Here is a 19,354-nt window from a genome sequence, read left to right as displayed (position 1 = left end):
CAGAATAGAAGTAATGCAGATCAAGAGAGATGTTTATCCTGCCACTGCTGGGAATCATGTGGGTCTACATTTTGAGCTCAGGAAGCAAGTTCTAACTGGCAAATCCAGTAAAATCAGTTTGGCCGACCCAGGAATTTTAGGCATGAATGATTTCAGAGGAGAGTTCATGGCTGTCAACAGGAGGAGCAAACCAACCTAAATGCAGGAGCCCTGTGTTTATGGAGCCCCTTTGCCTAAAACAATTCAAAGCTAAAAGGTGGACTTGTGCTTTCTTTAGGGTTTGGGTATGCTTCACGCACTGTCTCTGTTCCCAGTATGCATGGCAGGTGGAGCCAATGTGGGTTGGGTTTCGCCATCCACATCACACTTTGGGTTGTCATATGTCACATTCGCTTACACTTTAGATGTACTGCTTTCTTTGTTCTGAAGTCTCAAGGTGGATAACAACTTAAGCATAAGAATGGTTCATGCCACAGAGGAATCCAATGATTTCCTTTGTCTCACCACAGTCTATCCCTTTCAGCCTCTCACCCAGTGTAACCCCTTCTCCAGTTAACTTTTTCGCAAGCAGATACTCCTTCTGTAAAGGGTCTGTGGTTCCATTCCTTCAGTTATCACTTGATGGAGGTAATTCTAACCAATTTGGTTTTGGCGGGTGGGTGGGCTCCCTGGATTTGGAGTTCCAGATTTGTCTTGATTTGATGCTAAAGTGCTGAAGCAAGAAACAGAAGCTTCATGCAGGTTCACTGCAAGCAACAGGCTCCTACCCTGAGCGTGCTTTCTCTTGGTCTGTCTTACAAGCTGTGTACTTAAGATATCTGCTGACCTCTACTGGCAGTGCTCTGAATATTTTAGCATCAGAAAGTTTCCCACTGCAGGTATACAGGACTCCCTAGAATTCACAAATGTCAAGTCATAAAGCTTATGTGCCATATCTGCTATCAATATTTCCATATCAGGGAGAGAACTTTACAAATGTTGGCCTTAATGCTACTTTCTAGATAATTCTATGAACCCCATGCTGGCAGAGGTAGCAACCCACTGGTATGTGTGAAGTATGATAGTTATTTCAAGCCCCAGATGCACTTACATGCAGAACTCTTTGAAGCAGACCAATGAGATGGATCACTTCTCTAGGCAAGGTCTGTGCAACATGAGGCCAGTTGCAACCACATCCTTGGGGAAATTCCAAATACTGTTTTCAGTCCCAACACCCTAGGGAAGTGGCTAAGATCAAGTGTGTGCTATGGGGTGCAGAGAAAAAAGGAGGAACCCTATGTGAAGTGGACTGAGAAACGGAGGATTAACAGAAAGGGGAGTTCAGACACACCGGTAATGGTGCAGTGGTGTAGAGAGAAAACATAATGCGTGCCACAGAGAGAAAAAGGAGGTGAGCAAAGAATGCATTAAAAATAACACATTATTTGATGTGATCAACCTAGCAATGAGGCCCTCTTGGGTTAATAAAAATATAAAACCTTCTCAGGGTGATGGGGGTTGTTGACTCCAGCTGTAGGCTGCAGTATTATAAACAAAAGAATATTAGAAGAAAACCAACACTAGGAGTGAAATGCAAGTAGGGGTGGCAAGATGATTTAAATGGGATTACAGATCTAATTGCACTGACTGATTGAAAATTATTATTTATATTCCTTGATTTGTCATCTTTCTATAGAAAAAAATAGAATGGTCAAAGCAACCTCTACTTATACAAAATCACAGTAAAGACAAGCAAAAATGCAGGCTTTAAAAGTTATCTAGTCAGCAAATGACAGCCATAGTTAAAATCTGGTTATTGGTATCGTCTGGGATTTTCCTGCAGATTAATTCAACTTTTCTTGTGTAGAAAGTAGATCAAGTTTTATCCAGCAAAGTTCTTGAGCTAGTACTAACAGCCAATTATTATGGTGGTGGTAGTTTGGGAACCAAGTGAGTCAACACAGAACATGTGTTTGTTCCAGATCTTCCACTTGGTCCAATCACAATCCCCTCACTGTATCAAGCATTATTCATGGCATCCCTAGTTGACCATTCTCCTACAACCCACTGACAGACCCCAAGTCAGACCTCACTCAACTGGTTTAAAGGCTGGTTTCTTTCTCCTGGAGTAATTCTATTTATGTTTAAATGACTTTCACCTAATTCACCAAAGGAATCCACAAGTGAAATGAAAGGGGTTTCAACAGCAAGGCACTGAGGACCTAGATGTATGGCAGGGATGGTTAACATATGGCCCTCCAGATGTGAAGCCCACGTTCCCCACCACTGGTAAGATTCTAGTTTATAGTAGCAAATAAAATCCTGGGAATTAATACATATGTTTAAAATCATTCTCTTCAGAGCCAAAGCTTCCAAACCTTTGGTATTAAATACCTGTGAAGGGCCGTTTTAGGTTCCTCTGTTTTTTAATTCTCAGTTTTGTTCAGTGGTTTCACTTTGTCTTCAGGTACAATCCTATGTTTAGACAGACTAAAAGGATGGTTGACTGGGGAATGCTGGGAATTGTAGGACTTTTTGCTGTCTAAACATGCATAGGATGGTGCCCTTAAAGAGGCTGCTACTCCCAGAAGCCTTCAGCTACAGCTAATACTAGTAATGTAGAAAAATGAAAGACTTGAGCTTTTATTACTTTAGGGCAATTCCACACCATCCTCACCAGGTGGCTCTGTACAGCCATTCATTTTGGGCAAATTCCCTTCAGATTCTTCTAATGCCTTCAGTCCTAGACCGCTTGGAGTGACTTGGTTTGCTACTCTTCCATAACTAGTGATCTGTTCAAATCAATTTGTGACATTGATCTTTTGGCCTCTCAAGCATCACAACCCTTTAGAGTTCCCAGGCCCAGATTCTGACACGACCCTTAAAACTCTCAAGTTCTGTACAAGGTAGAATTTAATCAGGAGCATTTCCCAACATCATGGTGTTGCAATGCATTTAGTGGGCTTTTGACATCCCAAGTCCACAATTCAAGGCCTCTTCAAATTGCAAAAACTATATAATGATAATTGATGTCAATGCAGCAACCCCAACCACAGCTAATTGACCATCTAGATTCTACCCCAACTGCAAAGATGGGTCCCAGATGACCTGGCCATTAACTTTACTATAACTTCAGACTATAGGACAAACTAAGAAGTTGAAATTACCATTTGCAGCACTCTATTCTGTTAGATTTTATCTAGCTTTTTAAAAACGGAACTCAGCTGGTTTCTGGGCTAGCATCATTATGGCAACATTAACATTCACAGCTCTCTTATTACTATGGAAAATTCACATGCTCTGACTCACTCTCCAGCTTGCCCTGTAGCCTCAAGTGGTTCTTCTGGGTAGTTGCAGGATGTGCCTGTTTCTCAGGTTCTGTAGCTATGGCCCTTCTTCCAAGCTTCTTAAGTTAAGAATTAAAATACCTTCTCAAAGATATGTGACTCCTTCAGGAGTGCACAGACAGCAATGAATGAAGTAAAATCATAAGAATTTCTACCTTGAAAATTATGGCTTTAAAAAAAGAAGGGGGCAGAAACAGACTAAATCAGAAGAGGAGGCCTAAAGTGAAAGTAGGATAATCATGTGACATGTTTGTGAGTTATGGCTACAAATTTGTTACCAGCACCTAGGGCACAGGTGTGGTGGGGGACCTTTCATGGAAATGGTTTATAAAGCACAAGTTCCTTCAGCAATTCTCTTTTCCCTCCAGACATTATAGCTCTGAAGGCCTAGGGGGGAAAAACAAGAACAATTAAGGGGAAAACATATTTTCCAGGTTTTTCTGAGGGCCATTTTTGTCCCCCACCCCCAAATTGAACAGATTTGGATTATGAAATATTTTCTTTTAGAATTTAACACAAAGTATTTATATATGGTTACAAAGCTTTTACCCCCCTCCCGAAATGTTTTCTAAAAGCTATGTAATAACACTTTTATAGAAAAACTAGAGATGCAAAATGTCTGGAAATAATTAAACTATAGGGGGAAATGGGTTTGTGTTGTTGTTTTTAAAAAAATCTTCTCTGCAAGATATCCAGCACAGTTATTTCTGGACATTTTACACCTCTTCCAGACACCCAGGAATATTAATTCACAGGATAACTTAATCTTATGCATGTATAGTCATACACAATTCCCACTGAGTGTTTTGGATTGCATTGTCAGAATGAACTGGAGTTCCAGTTCCTCAACATATGATCAGTGGAGGCTCTGATTTCGGTGGGGTTGTGAATCCATTCTGGGTTTAGTCAGAACAAGACAGAACTCTAAAGGAGTTATCCGAGGTGCTAACTCCTAACCCCAAAATAGGTGCAGCACCTTAGATATGGGGTTCATCTATATAAGAATATGTTAGTGTAATGTTTATTACTAGAGAGCTACCAGAGAGATTTTGCTCATTTTTGTTTTTAACTGAAGCTTGAGCAGTGCAGACTTGCAGAAAATGCTGAAACTTTAAAAAAGTTCAAAGCTTGAGCTTTAACAGCCAAACAGTATATACCCTGGCCAGGAACCTGAGACAGTCAGGAACTACAGCTCCCACGTAGCTTCGCACCATGCAGGCTCATCGGGAGAAAACCACAAGGGCAGGGACAGAGGGAGCCCTTAGGGTATTTTTAACACTGGTGTACTGGTCCCGATAAAGGCAAATTAGCCAATCTGCTCTCAGTGGCCATATTGGTGGCAGGGATTTCGGTGGAGGAAGAGGCAGCAAATACTTGGAGGCGGTGGAGGAAAAGAAGCGGCCCTAGGAAAAGTCAGGTTTTGAAATGTGGGGAAGGACGTGGGCTTGAGGCCTGAGGAGAAGACAAGAATGTTGTTCTGTTGCACTGAAGGCAAGTAACTGTGATACAGCTTCTGTAGGATTGACATAGCAGGAGTTAAGGAACAGTATGATTCACCCTCAGACTACCAGTACCCATGGCAACATGGACTTTACACTAGTTTTTAAAGAATATACAAGGGAGATTCAGCTCCATGTCGTGGGGATTTACACGAGAACAACTTTCTTGGGTCAGATCAATAATCATTCTAACCCAATAACCTGGGTGTATCTCTGTTTCGACAAGTTGAGGTTTTCCTCAGATACTCCTACAGATATCACGAGGTAAATATTTTACAATAACTGATAAGGTTGCAAAAAAACACTTCCTAAATAGGACAATAGCTAATAACATTACAGAAAATAATACTGGCAATTTTTAACACTGGTGTACTGGTCCTGATAAAGGAAAATTAGTCTTTATTAGTTGGTTGAGGGTGAGAAAACAAACCCATTCATAACATTGGGTCTTAATCTAGTTTTTGCTGGAGTTCTGTAGACATAACTGCTCTGGTTGTTGCTAAAGAGATTAGACATCACTGTCAAAGTTGTTGTTAGATAGACCAGCATAACTGATACAGTTGCTTTGAAACTCTGATGGATTGTGTACATCTGTAAACTAATTGGCACAATTGTACTTGTGAGTATTTCTATTATAAATTTGGCAACTACTTGGCTCAGTGTTATTTTGTAGGTCTCTTACACTAGGAGTGTTTATATTAATATGATTATTGGGGACTTTGTCCTTTTTGTTTTGATTGGACTATAACTCACACCATCCCCAGCCAGCATGACTATGGATAGTGGGTATTGTAGTCCAACACATCTGGAGGGCACCAGGTTGGGGAAGGCTAATCTACACCTTCATCCATGAGAAAAAGCATGCATTTGTTATTTTAAAAACTCTAGGTTAATTTTGCTGCTGCATGACATACTTAAATTCGTTGATGATTTCAAATTTTATGTTTATGTTAAAAGCCTATACTGGCCAAATCTGGAATGTCCCGCTTTTTAAATCTGAGGGGCAGAGAGGATGCTCCAGCTCTGAGTTGCTTCAGGGTGGTGGTGGTTCATCCAGGTATTCTGGGTAGCACCCAGAAGGTATGAGTCATTTCCCTTGAAGCTTCTAGAACTTGGGGGGATTTGAGAAGAAATGGCTTATCCAATATGGTGCCACCACAGTGCTTCACACAGCCTCCACACATCCCATGGGCCTGTGTTCTTCAACCGGTGGGTCGCAACCTAAAAGTGGGTCTTGAGATCAGTCCAGATGAGTTGCAGCAAAGTTGTTGCTACCACATTGGGCAATTGTGAAAGTGGGTCCCACGTTGCAGGTTGGGAATTTGAGGTGGGTCTCAGGTCTAGACCAGTTGAAGACCACTGCCATAGGCCACCAGTTGAACTTCCCTGGGCTTGTGTATATATTTAATTTCTCTCCCGTGGTCTATCCAGCATTCACTCGCGTCACCAACAAGAGGTCAAAAAAGTGATTTTCAGGGTAGTGTGTCACTCTAATCTGTGATTCCTAAATTCTATTCCTCTCTTAGGAGGATTCACATTCCAGGTTTCTAGGAAAGTATTTTGCATACCATGCCTCTATAAACTTAGAAACAAAACCTTACTGCAGCTACTATTTAGATAAGCTATCAGCAGAGACTCATCTTTGTTTTGTTCCTGTGTTACAAAACTGCATTGCAAAGATGGGATTAAATGCTAGTACTGTATCAGGCAGAGAAAGAGCTCCATCACACCAGCGATTCATCACACTCTCGCCATGCCTGGTATGTGTTTTTGCAGTGGGGTACTCACATGACATCATCCCTGTCCTGTACTCATTTTGCTTCTTCCTCTCCCTTTTCCATGTTGTTTTGGGGTGGGGAAAGTCTGTTTTCCCCCTCCATGCGCAATAAACCCATCCTCCCTCCCATGTATTGCTGTCCTATATAGTCCTAATTGCATGGTGGGGGCAGGAGGAGAGATTTATATGGAACTTCACAGAATTATTCCCCCCCTGGACAATTGAAAGAAGCGTCTACAACCAGAAGTTGAAAAGGGATGGTTGGGGGACATAACTCTTTACCCTCCAGCTTTCTTTCCAATAAAACACACACCATAATGCTACCTCCTCCCCGCCCCCCACCCAAACACACACACACACACACACACACACACACACAGGGAAAACAGCTCCCCCGCAAAGAGAAAAGCAGCAGAGTGAAAAGCAATCAGGTGATTTTGAGAGGGAATTGACTGGTGCAGAAAGGTTTATGCATCCTGTCCCCACCCACCTTTCCCTTGTTCTCAAGAGCAGCCTCCAGCTACTGCAAGTCATTAACAAATAAAACAGGGTGGTTACAGGGAATGGAACTGTATGATATATCCAGGTAAGCCCAGAGAGTCAGTGTGGATTGATGTCCATATGGGTACAAATAGAGTTCTTGGACATGCAGAAGTCAGTATTCACAGATCCAAGATTTGCTACTTCAGCCTTTTGGAGCGAGGAATACTGTCAATCTGCCCTTAGCTCCCACTCATATGTGTGTCTGGATGGGTGAGTAGGGCACTGCAGGATTTAGAAGAAGCCAAGCAAGCCATGCCTTAGGGCTTCATATTATAAGGGGGCTCTAAATATGTTGGAGATAACTATTATTATTATGTTATTATATTATTATTAATTATATTTATATACAGTCCCATAGCCAAAGCTCTCTGGGCGGTTTACAAAGATTAGAAACATTGAACAATTTAAAACCAATATACAAAATTTAAAACCATAAAAGCATAAAAACTGACTACATACCAACTATCCAGGGGTCAGTTAAAAAACTCAACATATGGTGTTAAATGCCTAGATGTAAGATAACTAAGGTGAAATCGCTTTGGCTTAACAATGTTGGAAAGTCTGGTGTGACTTACTGCAAAGTTGCCATATATAGAGAAAGCGTGGCAATGTAGCATTGAGTATTGGAGGCAATAAATGCAAACTAGAGCCAGTTTAGAAGTTAAAGTCAATGTACCTTATTAATGCTTTTGTACCCATCTTCAGAGAAGGCTGACTAATACTGTTTAACTATAAGCACCCCCTAATGCAGTTGGCACCCTTTCATTACCCTTTCTATTATAATGCAATATATGTTTTTCTCTTTATTTTTATGGCTAGGGGCTTCTGAATGTTAATATGGCTTAGAGCTTACCCTTTGCCCCATCTCCGCTCTGATGTTCTTAGTGTTTGTGTTAAACCCCACATGGGCTATGCAACCCCTCCCCCCAAGTTTTGCTGCAAAACCTTCCTAGTTGAAGTAGCTTTATGTGGAACAGCAGGTGGGGAACACATGGCCCTCCAGATGTTGTTGGACTACAACTCCCATCAGCCCTAGCCTGAATAGCCAAAGGAGTGGGGTGATGGGAATCCAATCACATCTAGAGAAACACAGGTTCCCCATCTCTGGCAAGACTCTGTAAAAGTCAGATCCATGAAATCAAAAACGGATCCACATGATTTCATATCATTTTTGAAGGAGACACCATTCAAACCACAGTCATATTACAGAGCACATCTGTCTCCAAATCACGGATTTGCTTCTTATTGGCATCACCATGGTACAAAAGCGTGATTCTGAGACACGGATCCTCATGGCTCTTCATAATTTTTACAAGCAAACCACAATCAAATCACCTGCCTCCATGGACTCCATAAAAATCACAGATTTGGCATTTGTAAGTGCTGCCACAGCACAAAAACAAGGATCTGAGACCCGGATCCTCATGATTTTATGATTTTAAAGGAAATACCCCCCCCCAAACCACAATTACATCACAGAGCACATCTGCCTTCACAGACTGAACCATGGAAATCATGAACCCACCACTCATTGGAGCCACCACAGTGCAAAATATGGATGCAAGGCATGGCTCCTCATGATTTTATATGGATTTTTTTTTAAAAAAAGGAACACCCCCTAAATCACAATCAAATCACAGAGCACCACTGCCTCCATGGAATGAACCATGAAAACCACATATCCGCCACTCATTGGTTCCATCATAGCTCAAAAACTTGGATCTAAGGCCCAGATCATCATAATTGTTACAGGCTAAATCCTCCAATACCCCATCCAATCTCAGACCACATCTTGCCTTCATGGACTCATCACAAATTTCACGGATTTGGCACTCATTGGTGCTGTGGCAGCACAAAAGCCTGGAACCAAGGCGAGGATTGACAAGGGTCCTCTGCATTTTGCCAGAAAAAAAAAATCCCCAAACCTCTATCCAAACACAGAACATATGCTTCCACAGACTGAACCATAAAAATCACAGATGTGCTGCTTTTTGGTGCTGAGACACAAGGCAAACATGGATCTGATGGAAAGAACCTCATTATTTATACAGGTACCTCGCCCACCTACCACGAGTGGCGAATCCATAATTTTCTTGTTTCAGCCCCCGGAGGCAGATGTGCTGTGAGATTTGATTGTGGTTTGGCTGATTTTCCATGGAAAACTAATGAGAACCCATGAGGATCTGTGCATCTGATCCAATTTTTTCTTTTGTGGCTGTGCCCACGAGTGGTGGATCTGTGACTTTTCTGATTCCGTGTGTGGAGGAAGATGTGCACTGTGATTGGATGATGTTTTGGACGATTTTCTGTGTAAAAAATCCTATGAAATTAGGGCTGTGCATGGACCCCCCCCCCAACCGCTTCATGGCCCGATCCGGAACTTCCGGATCGAGCCTGAACTGCTTTGGGTTGATCCGCGGAGCAAGATCCGGAGGGGTGGATCAAGATTTTGTCCCCCCTTCCCTACATACTTGCCTCTGTGGTGGACGGCAGAGGCAGGTAAGTGGGGAAGGGGGGACAAAATGGGGGCTGATGAGCTAAACTCCCCCTGCCCCCTTACCAGGCTCTGGCGTGGGCTTCAACTGAGGGCCAGGCCTCAATTGAAGCCCGCGACAGAGGCAGGTAAGCCCCCTCCCCCTTACCAGGCTCCGCCGCCACGGCCGCATGGACGGCGGTGGCAGCGGAGTCAGGTAAGCCAAACTCCCCCCCACCCCCTTACCTGTGTCCGTCATGGGCTTCAATTGAGGCCCCAGCTTGAAGCTGGAAGAAGAGGCCGCGCCCTCTTCCAGCTTGAAGCCGGGGCCTCAATTGAAGCCCATTACAGACACAGGTAAGCCCCCCTCCCCCTTACCTGGCTCCATCGCTATTGGTGCACTGCGCCATCGACAGCGGTGCCAGGTGTGTCCCCCCCCCACTTACCTGCGTCTGGAGCTCTGGATCGAGGCGAACCGCTTTGCCTCAATCTGCAGTTCCCCCAACCCGTCTCCGCATTTGGTGGAGGCAAAACAGGCCGCTCCTCTATTGCTTCTACGATCTGAAGTGCAGCCCTATATGAAATTATGAGGATCAGTGCCTTGTGTCCATGTTTTTGGGCTCTGACTGCACCAAGTGGTTGGTCCATTATTTTTGTGGTTCTAGTCCATGGAGGCAAATGAGCTCTCTGATTGGTGGCTGGCTTGGGGTATTTTGCTTGTACAGATGATGAGGAACCATATTCTTGCACCCAGGCGACTCTTACAAGTGCTTGGTCTTCATTTGTTAGGGTTCAGTCAGTCTGCGGAGGCAGATCATGCTCTGTGATGTGATGGTGCTTGGGGTATGTGTGTCCCTTTTTATATGGTATTTTATACCATGCTTTTATACTGTTTGTTTTATACTTTGAATGGTTTTAATTTTTGTGAACTGCCCAGAGAGCTACTGCTATTGGGCCATATAAAAATGCAATAAATAATTTTTCTTCCATCTCTGGCCTAGAAGATGCAGCAGTCTTGGCTTTTACACAGCTGCATCTGGCACATGGCTCGGTCCGCGGTGAAGTCCACCCTCCAGGGGGTCCCTCACACCCAAGGCGTTCAGGGAAAGCGCTTCCGTGGTGGGTTTCCCCCTTCTTCATCCCGTCCAAAACGTGGCTTTCAGCCCCCGCTTTGTGGGGAACACCCAAGCAGCCGAGCCCCTACCCGTTGCAGCTGCCTCAGCAGTGCACTGTGCCCGACGGCATGGGCTGCGTTCGTACGAGCGGGTCTTCCCCGCTGCTGCCTCCCCAGCAGCAGCTCCAGCCACTCAGCGAAGGAGCGACTCGCCTTGGTTGGGCCCGGCGGCCCCTCAGGCTCCCAACAGAGCCGGCCCGCGCCTGGGCGTGAGCGGTGTCTGGCAGGCAACGCTGGGGCGAGGCTCTGGCTGAGCAGGAAAGGAATGCGAGTGGGAAGAGGAAAGCGCGAGGCAGCGGCAGCGGCGGCGGGCATGTAGCGACATATCCCGCCAGCGGAGAGGCGAGGGCAGCCAGCCATCGCCGGGGCTCACGCGGCAGAGGGCGGGCCCTCGCTTTCGCCCTGGGAAGCCGGAGAAGGAAAGCACTGGCGGCAAAGCACGCGGCGGCGGCGGCGGCGGCTCCCACGGCCAGCGCATCCCTGGTGGTGGCCAGCCCGCGCGCCGCTCCTGGGCCCCATGGCGTCCGAGAAGGTGCTGCGGGAAGGGGTGCTGGAGAAGCGCAGCGGGGGCCTGCTGCAGCTCTGGAAGAAGAAGCGCTGCCTGCTGAGCGAGCGGGGGCTGCGCCTCTTCGAGGCCAGCAGCCGGGGCTCGACGCGCTGCAAGGAGATCGCCTTCGCGCACGTCAAGGCCGTCGAGTGCGTGGAGTGGAAGCAGCGGCACATCTACTTCACCGTGGTGACGGACGGCGGCGCCGAGATCGACTTCCGCTGCCCCCAGGAGGAGTCCGGCTGGAACGCCGACATCACCATGGCGCTGGTGCGCTTCAAGAACCAGCAGGCGGTGCAGATCGTGCGCGCCAGGCACAGCTGCAGGGCGGGTGAGCGCATGGGCATGGATGGAGGGGGCGGGCGGGCCGGTAGCACGCTGCATGGCACTAGGGAGCTTGATGGTCGTCGAGGGGGCGCACGCGCGGGAAGAGCCCACCCCTCTGTGCAGTCCCAACGAATCTGGGCTAGCTGTGGGAATACTGTTGGGGTGGGCCCACAGCAGAAGGATGCTTCACATGCACCGGGGCCCGAAATAGACATTATTTTAAATCTATGTCTAGCAGTTGCATCTCCCTCCCTCCATATTTACAGTACAGTAGGTGTAGCAGGCCCAATTTGGATATTAAGCCCCCCACCTGCCATGCTAGGGTCCTGATCCAGTTTGGCCGCATGCCCCTGCTGCACCTGCTCTAGAGTAATGGGGGTGGGGAGGGAGCTGCCAGGGACAGATTCAAAGTACTGTCCGGCTGTCTGCGTTTCAGTGCCTGTTTCTCCAATTGAGCAGATCTCAGGTAGCAGACCTGGGAAAGACGTCTGCCTGAAACAGGGCTGAGCTGGAGCTGCCAGCCGGCGCAGACAGCTTTGGGCTAGATGGGCTGATAGTCTGACTCAGCATAAGGTAGCTTCATGCGTTTATATAATATATGTCATTTCTCTGATTTCATGTTTGCGGTCATTAACCCATTAGCAGGCGTCAGCGGAGTGAAGGTATTAATCCTTCTTCCACTCCAGATATGGGACAGGGGAGCTAGAGAGCGTCAGGGGGTCACTAGCCATGAGTGCTCTTGAGAATGTGCTTTTGTTGTTCCTGAGAGAGTTTAGGCCAAACAGAGATTTGTGGCTGCAGGAAGAGTCTCCGCTAGTCATACTCTTCGTAGGAGAGAAGGCTCAAGATTTGTTGGTGCCTTAGGCAGAGAATCCAAATGGCACCATAACGTTAAGATAAGATTAGGTGAGGTGGCTGCCTGAGGCAGCAGATGCTGGGAGGTGGCAGCAAGGTGTTGCAGGAGAGAACTGTGTGCTGTACAGCCTGTCCTGTGCCCCCTAGGCTAGCCTGCTGCCTTCAGGTGTAGTGGAGGATGCTGTCCCATCATCTGTGTAGGAAGAAAATTTCAGGGGCCAATCCATCCAGCTCGTGTACATGGAGTGGGAAGAGGCACCACCTTATTCCTTGCCTCGGACAGCAAAATATTTTGGGTCAGGCCTGGGCACCCTTTGGCGATAAAAACATAATTATTGACTGCCCCCTAATGGACCCCAAAATCTACTATCTGAGACAACAAGGTAAGGCAGTCTAACAGTAGGACACACTGAATGTAGCTTAGCCCTGATCCTTCTGCTGACCCTTGCAGCGTGCAGATGAAATAGCTGCAGCATACATAGAAGTTGCCTCTTTTTGAGAGTGTCATCAGATGAGCGTTTTAACGCACGCTTGTTACTGGCCCGTCACGGTTTTTACACAGGTCCTTTTGATAACACCATCTGCCTCCCATGCGTCTCCTGCTCCTTCTGCTCTTATTTATTTATTTATTTATTACATTTTTATACCGCCCAATAGCCGAAGCTCTCTGGGCGGTTCACAAAAATTAAAACCATCATAAAATAACCAACAAGTTAAAAAACACAAATACAAAATACAATATAAAAAGCACAACCAGGATAAAACCATGCAGCAAAATTGATATAAAGTTAAAATACAGAGTTAAAACAGTATAATTTAAGTTAAAAATTAAGTGTTAAAATACTGAGTGAATAAAAAGGTCTTCAGCTGGCGATGAAAGGAGTACAGTGTAGGCACCAGGCGGACCTCTCTGGGGAGCTCATTCCACAACCGGGGTGCCACAGCGGAGAAAGCCCTCCTTCTAGTAGCCACCTGCCTCACTTCCTTTGGCAGGGGCTCATGGAGAAGGGCCCCTGTAGATGATCTTAAGGTCCGGGTAGGTACATATGGGAGGAGGCGTTCCTTCAAATAACCTGGCCCCAAACCGTTTAGGGCTTTAAATGTCAATACCAGCACTTTGAATTGGGCCCGGACCTGGACTGGCAGCCAATGAAGTTGTAAAAGGACTGGCGTAATGTGATCTCGCCAGCCAGTCCCTGTTAGTAAACGGGCTGCCCTGTTTTGTACCAGCTGAAGCTTCTGGACCGTTTTCAAAGGCAGCCCCACGTATAACGCATTGCAGTAATCCAAACGAGAGGTTATCAGAGCATGGATAACTGTAGCTAGGCTATCACTGTCCAGATAAGGGCACAGTTGGTATATCAGCCTAAGCTGATAAAAGGTGCTCTTTGCCACTGAGTTCACCTGTGCCTCCAGTGACAGTTCTGGATCGAAGAGCACCCCCAAACTATGGACCCGATCCTTTAGAGAGAGTGCAACCCCGTCCAGGACAGGGCAAACATCACCTCGCCGGACAAATGAACCACCCGCTAACAGTACCTCCGTCTTGTCTGGATTGAGTCTCAGTTTGCTCTATTTTCCACAACAAATAGTGCTCTATTTTCCACAACAAAATAAGACCCAGTAAATCTGATTTTTTTTGAGGCTGCCATTTCCTGCTGTGTGCAGGAAAAACAGCATGATAAAAACACCCACTGAATGGGCCACGTGGTCATTGCGGCTTTCTCTTTCTTTCCCATGTGAAGAAAGAGAAAGGTGCTCGTCCCTTTCGTGGGACGGAAAAACGATGGTAGGGAGACACAATTCCTTCCCTTTCTGAATGTCTCCATGCAGGAATACAAAATGTCTGAATGCTCTGAATGCCTGCTCTGAATGTCTCCATGCAGGAATACAAAATGATAAAGTGCTTTGCAACTTCTTCACTGCTGAGGTATCACGCTCTTTTTTATGACGTGGACCAAAGTTTTTTTTAAAAGTATTTTTTAAGTACCTGAATAGCATAGGGTATAATAAGTAATGGTAAAGGGAAAAACCCATCAATCAGTCTTCCCCAATCTGATGCCTTCCGGAAGTGTTGGACTATAATTCCCACCATCCCCCAGTCAGCTTAACCTTTGACCTTATTGGCTGAGGATGATGGGAGTTGCAGACAAACACATCTGGAGGGCAACAGATTGGGTGAAACTGCCATAGAATATTAGCCCTTAACTTGAACTGATGCCTCATGGTCCACAGACTGTGACTCATATTTCTCTTGCCACTTTATTGGCTGCTGCAGTATTTAAAATGATGGATTAAAAACTGCTGAAGAGAGATAGTTGAAGGGATAGTTACTGCATCTCTTTTTGCTTTGATGGCATTGCCTTTAAATAGGCATAGGAAGTGTTCCTCAAACACAGGGCTTTTCCCCTCACTCCTCAGCGCATTTAATTCCACCCACTTTTGTTCAAATTTAGTTTGCTGGCCTGACGGATCACTGAGGGCCAACTAGATATGATGGCACAGTTCCGTGTGTTTAAATATGGAATTGCCCCAATCAAGAAGAAAAGGGAACTCAACTGAAGGTCTGACTGCTCCCCTTCACTTCTCTTCCTGAGCCCCCTTTTTGTGTGTGTATGGGAGGGGGGAAGAGCCTGTATTCTTCACCTACACACCCCTTTAAACATCCCTCACCCCCCTCTTTCTTCGTGATTGGCACAATTCTGTGTTTAAACACCGGGATCTACCTCTGTCAGCCCTGAGCATTGTAAATATGGCATTCTCCGGTACTGTCCATCTCCCATAGGAAGAAATTGTTACTGCAGTCAAAGCTGTGGGTGACCCCCTCACCCCATCCCATCCACTGCAAATATCCTTGCCCGATTTCTGTTTTTATTTCCCTGGTCTAACTTCTCATGCTACAAATCCTCATCAGTCAGTGAGTGACTATGAGGTTATTGTTCAATACATGACCACACCAGTGAGTTGGGGATAGCTTGCGCCATCGATCAAGACTGATGGAATGATGGCTTTTTGCAGAACATATCTAGGGTGCCAGTGGACTTGTACAGCTGAAGGCGGCCCATAGTCCTATACAGTGGAGCTCCAATGTCAGTGAGCCGCTGAATCTGCTTCTGGTTTCAGCCAAAACTCTAAAGGAGCTGTCCAAGGTGCCTTGCACTTTAGACAGCTCTTTTAGAGTTTTGACTGGTTCTGACTAAAACCTGGAGCAGATTCACCTCCCCACTGATATCGGAGCCACCAGCCTCCACTGGTTCTATGGAAAAAACAACAGGGTACCATACCACCCATGTGGCTTGATCCACTAGCCCGACTTTGCTCTTGGGTAGCATTTAGCAGAGGTGCTTCCTTGTAGAGGGGCAGGGGCAGCACCCAACAGTAGCTCTTCCTTCCTTTCTGACTCACATATGGTCTTCTGCCAGGATGAGTTGAGAAGAGTTTAACAAAGGTGTATTTGTAATTAAAACTCCCATTGTAAGCTGCCGAACGGGCAGGAAACTCTCAAGAGAAATCTTTTTCCCCAACAACAAACCATAATCAATTAAGCATTGTTTTTTGTTTTATTTTTAAAAAAATAGTTTCTCAGTGTTGCAACAACTCTGTGAGAATTGGGTTGTATCCAGTGTTAGTCTAACTTAAGTCCCATTAATTTCAATAGGTCTGCTCTAAGTTGGACTAATATTGGATACAGCCCAGTATGAATTCTTTCTAGCATCACTGTCGGGTACCTGCAATAGCTTAGTCTCCTGTTCAGTTTGTCTTCAGTCTAACTCATGAGTTTTTCTTTCTCTCTTTTTCCTTTCTAGCATTTCAACAAGAGGCAGCTCCTGCCAGCCAGATTCTGGTGAATGGGTCAAAGGAACCAGGCCCTCAGCTCAACATAGAGAGAGTAGAAGAGTTGATGACTGTGAATTCAGCTGCCAATGGACAGAAGGCAATTTCCAGCTGCAACTGAATGTGGACCTCTTAGTTCTTTTCTGTGGCATCCTTGAAGGAAAATGAAGTCACGTCCAAAACACCAGCAAACATGGATCGCAAGTATAGCTAGAATGGGCTTCTGTTTTCCTACGGTGTCTTTGCTGTGATGCTCACCAGCTTTGGCCTCTTGGCAAGGTCTCCTACTAAAATGCTGTGGACAGATAGATTGCTTTTCTACCGTCAGTAGCCTTATCTATGGTGATGCACATGTATGGACCTTGTAGGATAGAGTCAAGACTTAGTAGCAGCAAATCTGACAAAAGAAAATAATTCTGTCATTTGGTATCCCACCAGCCTGGAGCTGGATAGGCATTGCTGGAATTAACTGAACCACAGGGATTGGGGAGGAGAAACTCCTTACTCAAGCTGAACATGCCAGCCACCATCTGATGACTTAGAAGCTGAAAGAGAGCATATCTCCTTGGTGAACTGAGTAGATGACCCGGAAGGAGCAACGGTGAGCCTTCCATAGTGATTTGAGAAGTCACATGTTACCAGGAAGGTGCCTGGAGGACTGAATGCAGAAACTGAATACAAATCTAAGCACCTTAAGAAGGAGCACATGTAGGATTTGCTGGGGGGAGGGGTGCAGTTCTGAGATGCCTTTAAATGAGCTGCCTCCTTGAGGCCCTTCTGCTCCGAACTACAGAACAAGGGGAGTACTGATTGAGCCACTGTCCTATCCTGACAGCCCATAGGTCCAGCTCAGTGAATCACACCTTTGCAACCTTCTGGATCCATTGCATTTGAAGCATTAGTTTGCAACATTGCAACCTTGTTCATCTATTGCATTAGATGCATTAGATACTGTTAGCAGGAGTGGGGATGTTGCAAGGATTCAAACAGGAGTGCTCAGAAAAGTGAGCACTCCTGTTTGAATGCACGCAAGCAAGAACAAAGTGAGCAGGGACCTGCTCATCTGTGAATGCCACTGCCACCTTCCTTGTCCCCTGCTCCAAAGCCTATTAATTGAGTTTAGGGCATAAGAAGGCAGCCACAGGAAGATGGACATTTCCTGTGCCCTGGCAAAGCATTGTTATCCATCAGGAATGAGATTGGGACCACCAGTCTCAGAATACCCACCAAGATGATGCTCCAGCTATTGGGCGGTATAGAAATGTAATAAATAAATAAATAAATAAATAATTTTTTGCTAGGGTACCCTTTGGAGGGTAGAGCAATGTGTGTACAGAGTACACTGCCCCCACTCCCAATATCTCTGCCCTCTTTGTTCCTGACCTTCTCATGTTGAGCAGAAAAGTATGAAGGAGTCTTCTATGCACATTCACTAGAATGCAAGTAGAAACCCAAGAACAGGGTTCCTGGTCACATGAAGGGCTCTGCTCACATTCAAGTGGATGCATTAGATGCTGTTAGCAGGATCACAGGTAGGGATGTTGCAAGGATTCGAACAGGAGTGCTCATCTGACCTTCCCACTCAACACAGGAAGGTGGGGAACAGAGATAGTGGGGCCGGCCCATGGGAATGTTGGAGTTGAGCCAGCACACAAAGCTGCATGCTCCCTACATGGATTGATGGTTCCTATTCAGACAAAACACCTGAATAGGGCTGATGTATCATAGAGTCTGAAGGTACCTCATCTAATCCAACCCCTTGTTGATGCATGAAATGCACTGCTATAATCGTTTATTAATAACATTTCAAGAAAACCAACAATGCACTCATTTGTCTTCCTTTAGAAAACTGCCTTTATCATTATTTCCTAGTTAGGCTCATTACACTGTAGCTTATAGGCTTGTGCCTGACTTTTTTTGATAGTATGTTCCCATTGCTATCAGAACTACATGATGAGTCAAGGTACATAAGATCACAAAGGGAATATTTGTCAAGACTGCCTATGGTAAAAGGATTGGCCAATAATAAAAACATGAGGGTGTTCTACACATTTAGATGTATATTGGTCAAAATAACCCACATCCCTATGCTGTGGGCAAGGAAGAACCTTAACATGGTAATAAATGAGTGGTATGTCCCTCTAATGCATCTTGCAATGCATCTCATTCAAGTATTCCATGAGGTTATGTGGGAGGAGAAGAGGGAATAATAAGAAGGGAATCTTATATAAATAGCTTTCTCTGTTCTGTTGTACCTTGTTGCAGTGTGGATCAGTGCAGTCCCATTCCTTAGACTATGGCTGGAGGACTTGTGACCTTCCAGATGTTGATGAACTACTACTCCCATCATGCCTTATTGTAGCCCACACTGGCTGGGGCTTATAAGAGTAGTAGTTCATCAACATGTGGAGGTCTGAAGGGTCTCTAAGCCTGCCTTAGATGATTGGCCTTCAGCTGGAGGATTGAGACCAGCAATGTGGTCATGCAATGACTTAAGATGGGTTCTACCATTTTAAAAAAAATAATGTTGACTCACAGAGAGATTAAATGCCAATATTAATAGTTGTGAACTCCTGCCTGACAAGCTCCACCTGCCAAAATGCCCTCTTTTACAAAACAGTTTTGTACAACTTTCCATCATAAAATAAGGAGCAAGATGGGGATATACAGTGAAAAATTAAAGGTGGGTCCCATGTTAACCTTATGTTGGGGTAAGGGTAAGTCCTGGATCTGAATATGTAGAAGACTATTGCAGTAAACAATTGGGTTCAGTTTATTGTTCACCACATGAAACTGAATTTGTTATAAAGGGACTGTAATGAAAAACACACTGGAATGTGGACATAATGAGGCCATGTGTTAAGAACCACGGTGGCCACAACATTTTTTGGTATTTTAGCAAAATGGGCTATAGTGGTCCATGAAAGCTGAAGCTTTTGAAATAAATTTAATTAGGCTTTAAGGTGCCATAATGGCCAAATATTTTTCTTTTTAAATAA

The 19,354-nt window shown here is 45.3% G+C and overlaps 2 protein-coding genes across 2 annotated transcripts in view; both read left to right on the top strand.

Moving 5' to 3' along the window:
• The window catches only part of TNNT2 (troponin T2, cardiac type), a 311,842-nt gene that overhangs the window by 134,752 nt on the left and 157,736 nt on the right, over positions 1 to 19,354 (top strand). The gene's annotated exons all lie outside the window — the stretch shown is intronic.
• On the top strand, positions 11,299 to 17,484 carry PHLDA3 (pleckstrin homology like domain family A member 3). The gene is made up of 2 exons (XM_063119681.1): positions 11,299 to 11,670; positions 16,328 to 17,484. Exons 1-2 carry the CDS (start codon positions 11,310 to 11,312, stop codon positions 16,474 to 16,476), a joined length of 510 nt encoding a protein of 169 aa, XP_062975751.1. The 5' UTR covers positions 11,299 to 11,309; the 3' UTR covers positions 16,477 to 17,484.

Source organism: Elgaria multicarinata, chromosome 1 (genome assembly GCF_023053635.1).
Source record: "Elgaria multicarinata webbii isolate HBS135686 ecotype San Diego chromosome 1, rElgMul1.1.pri, whole genome shotgun sequence".
Classification (NCBI taxonomy): Eukaryota; Metazoa; Chordata; class Lepidosauria; order Squamata; family Anguidae; genus Elgaria; species Elgaria multicarinata.
Note: the sequence above shows the minus strand (reverse complement) of the source record. Positions and strands in the feature narration are given on the sequence as shown.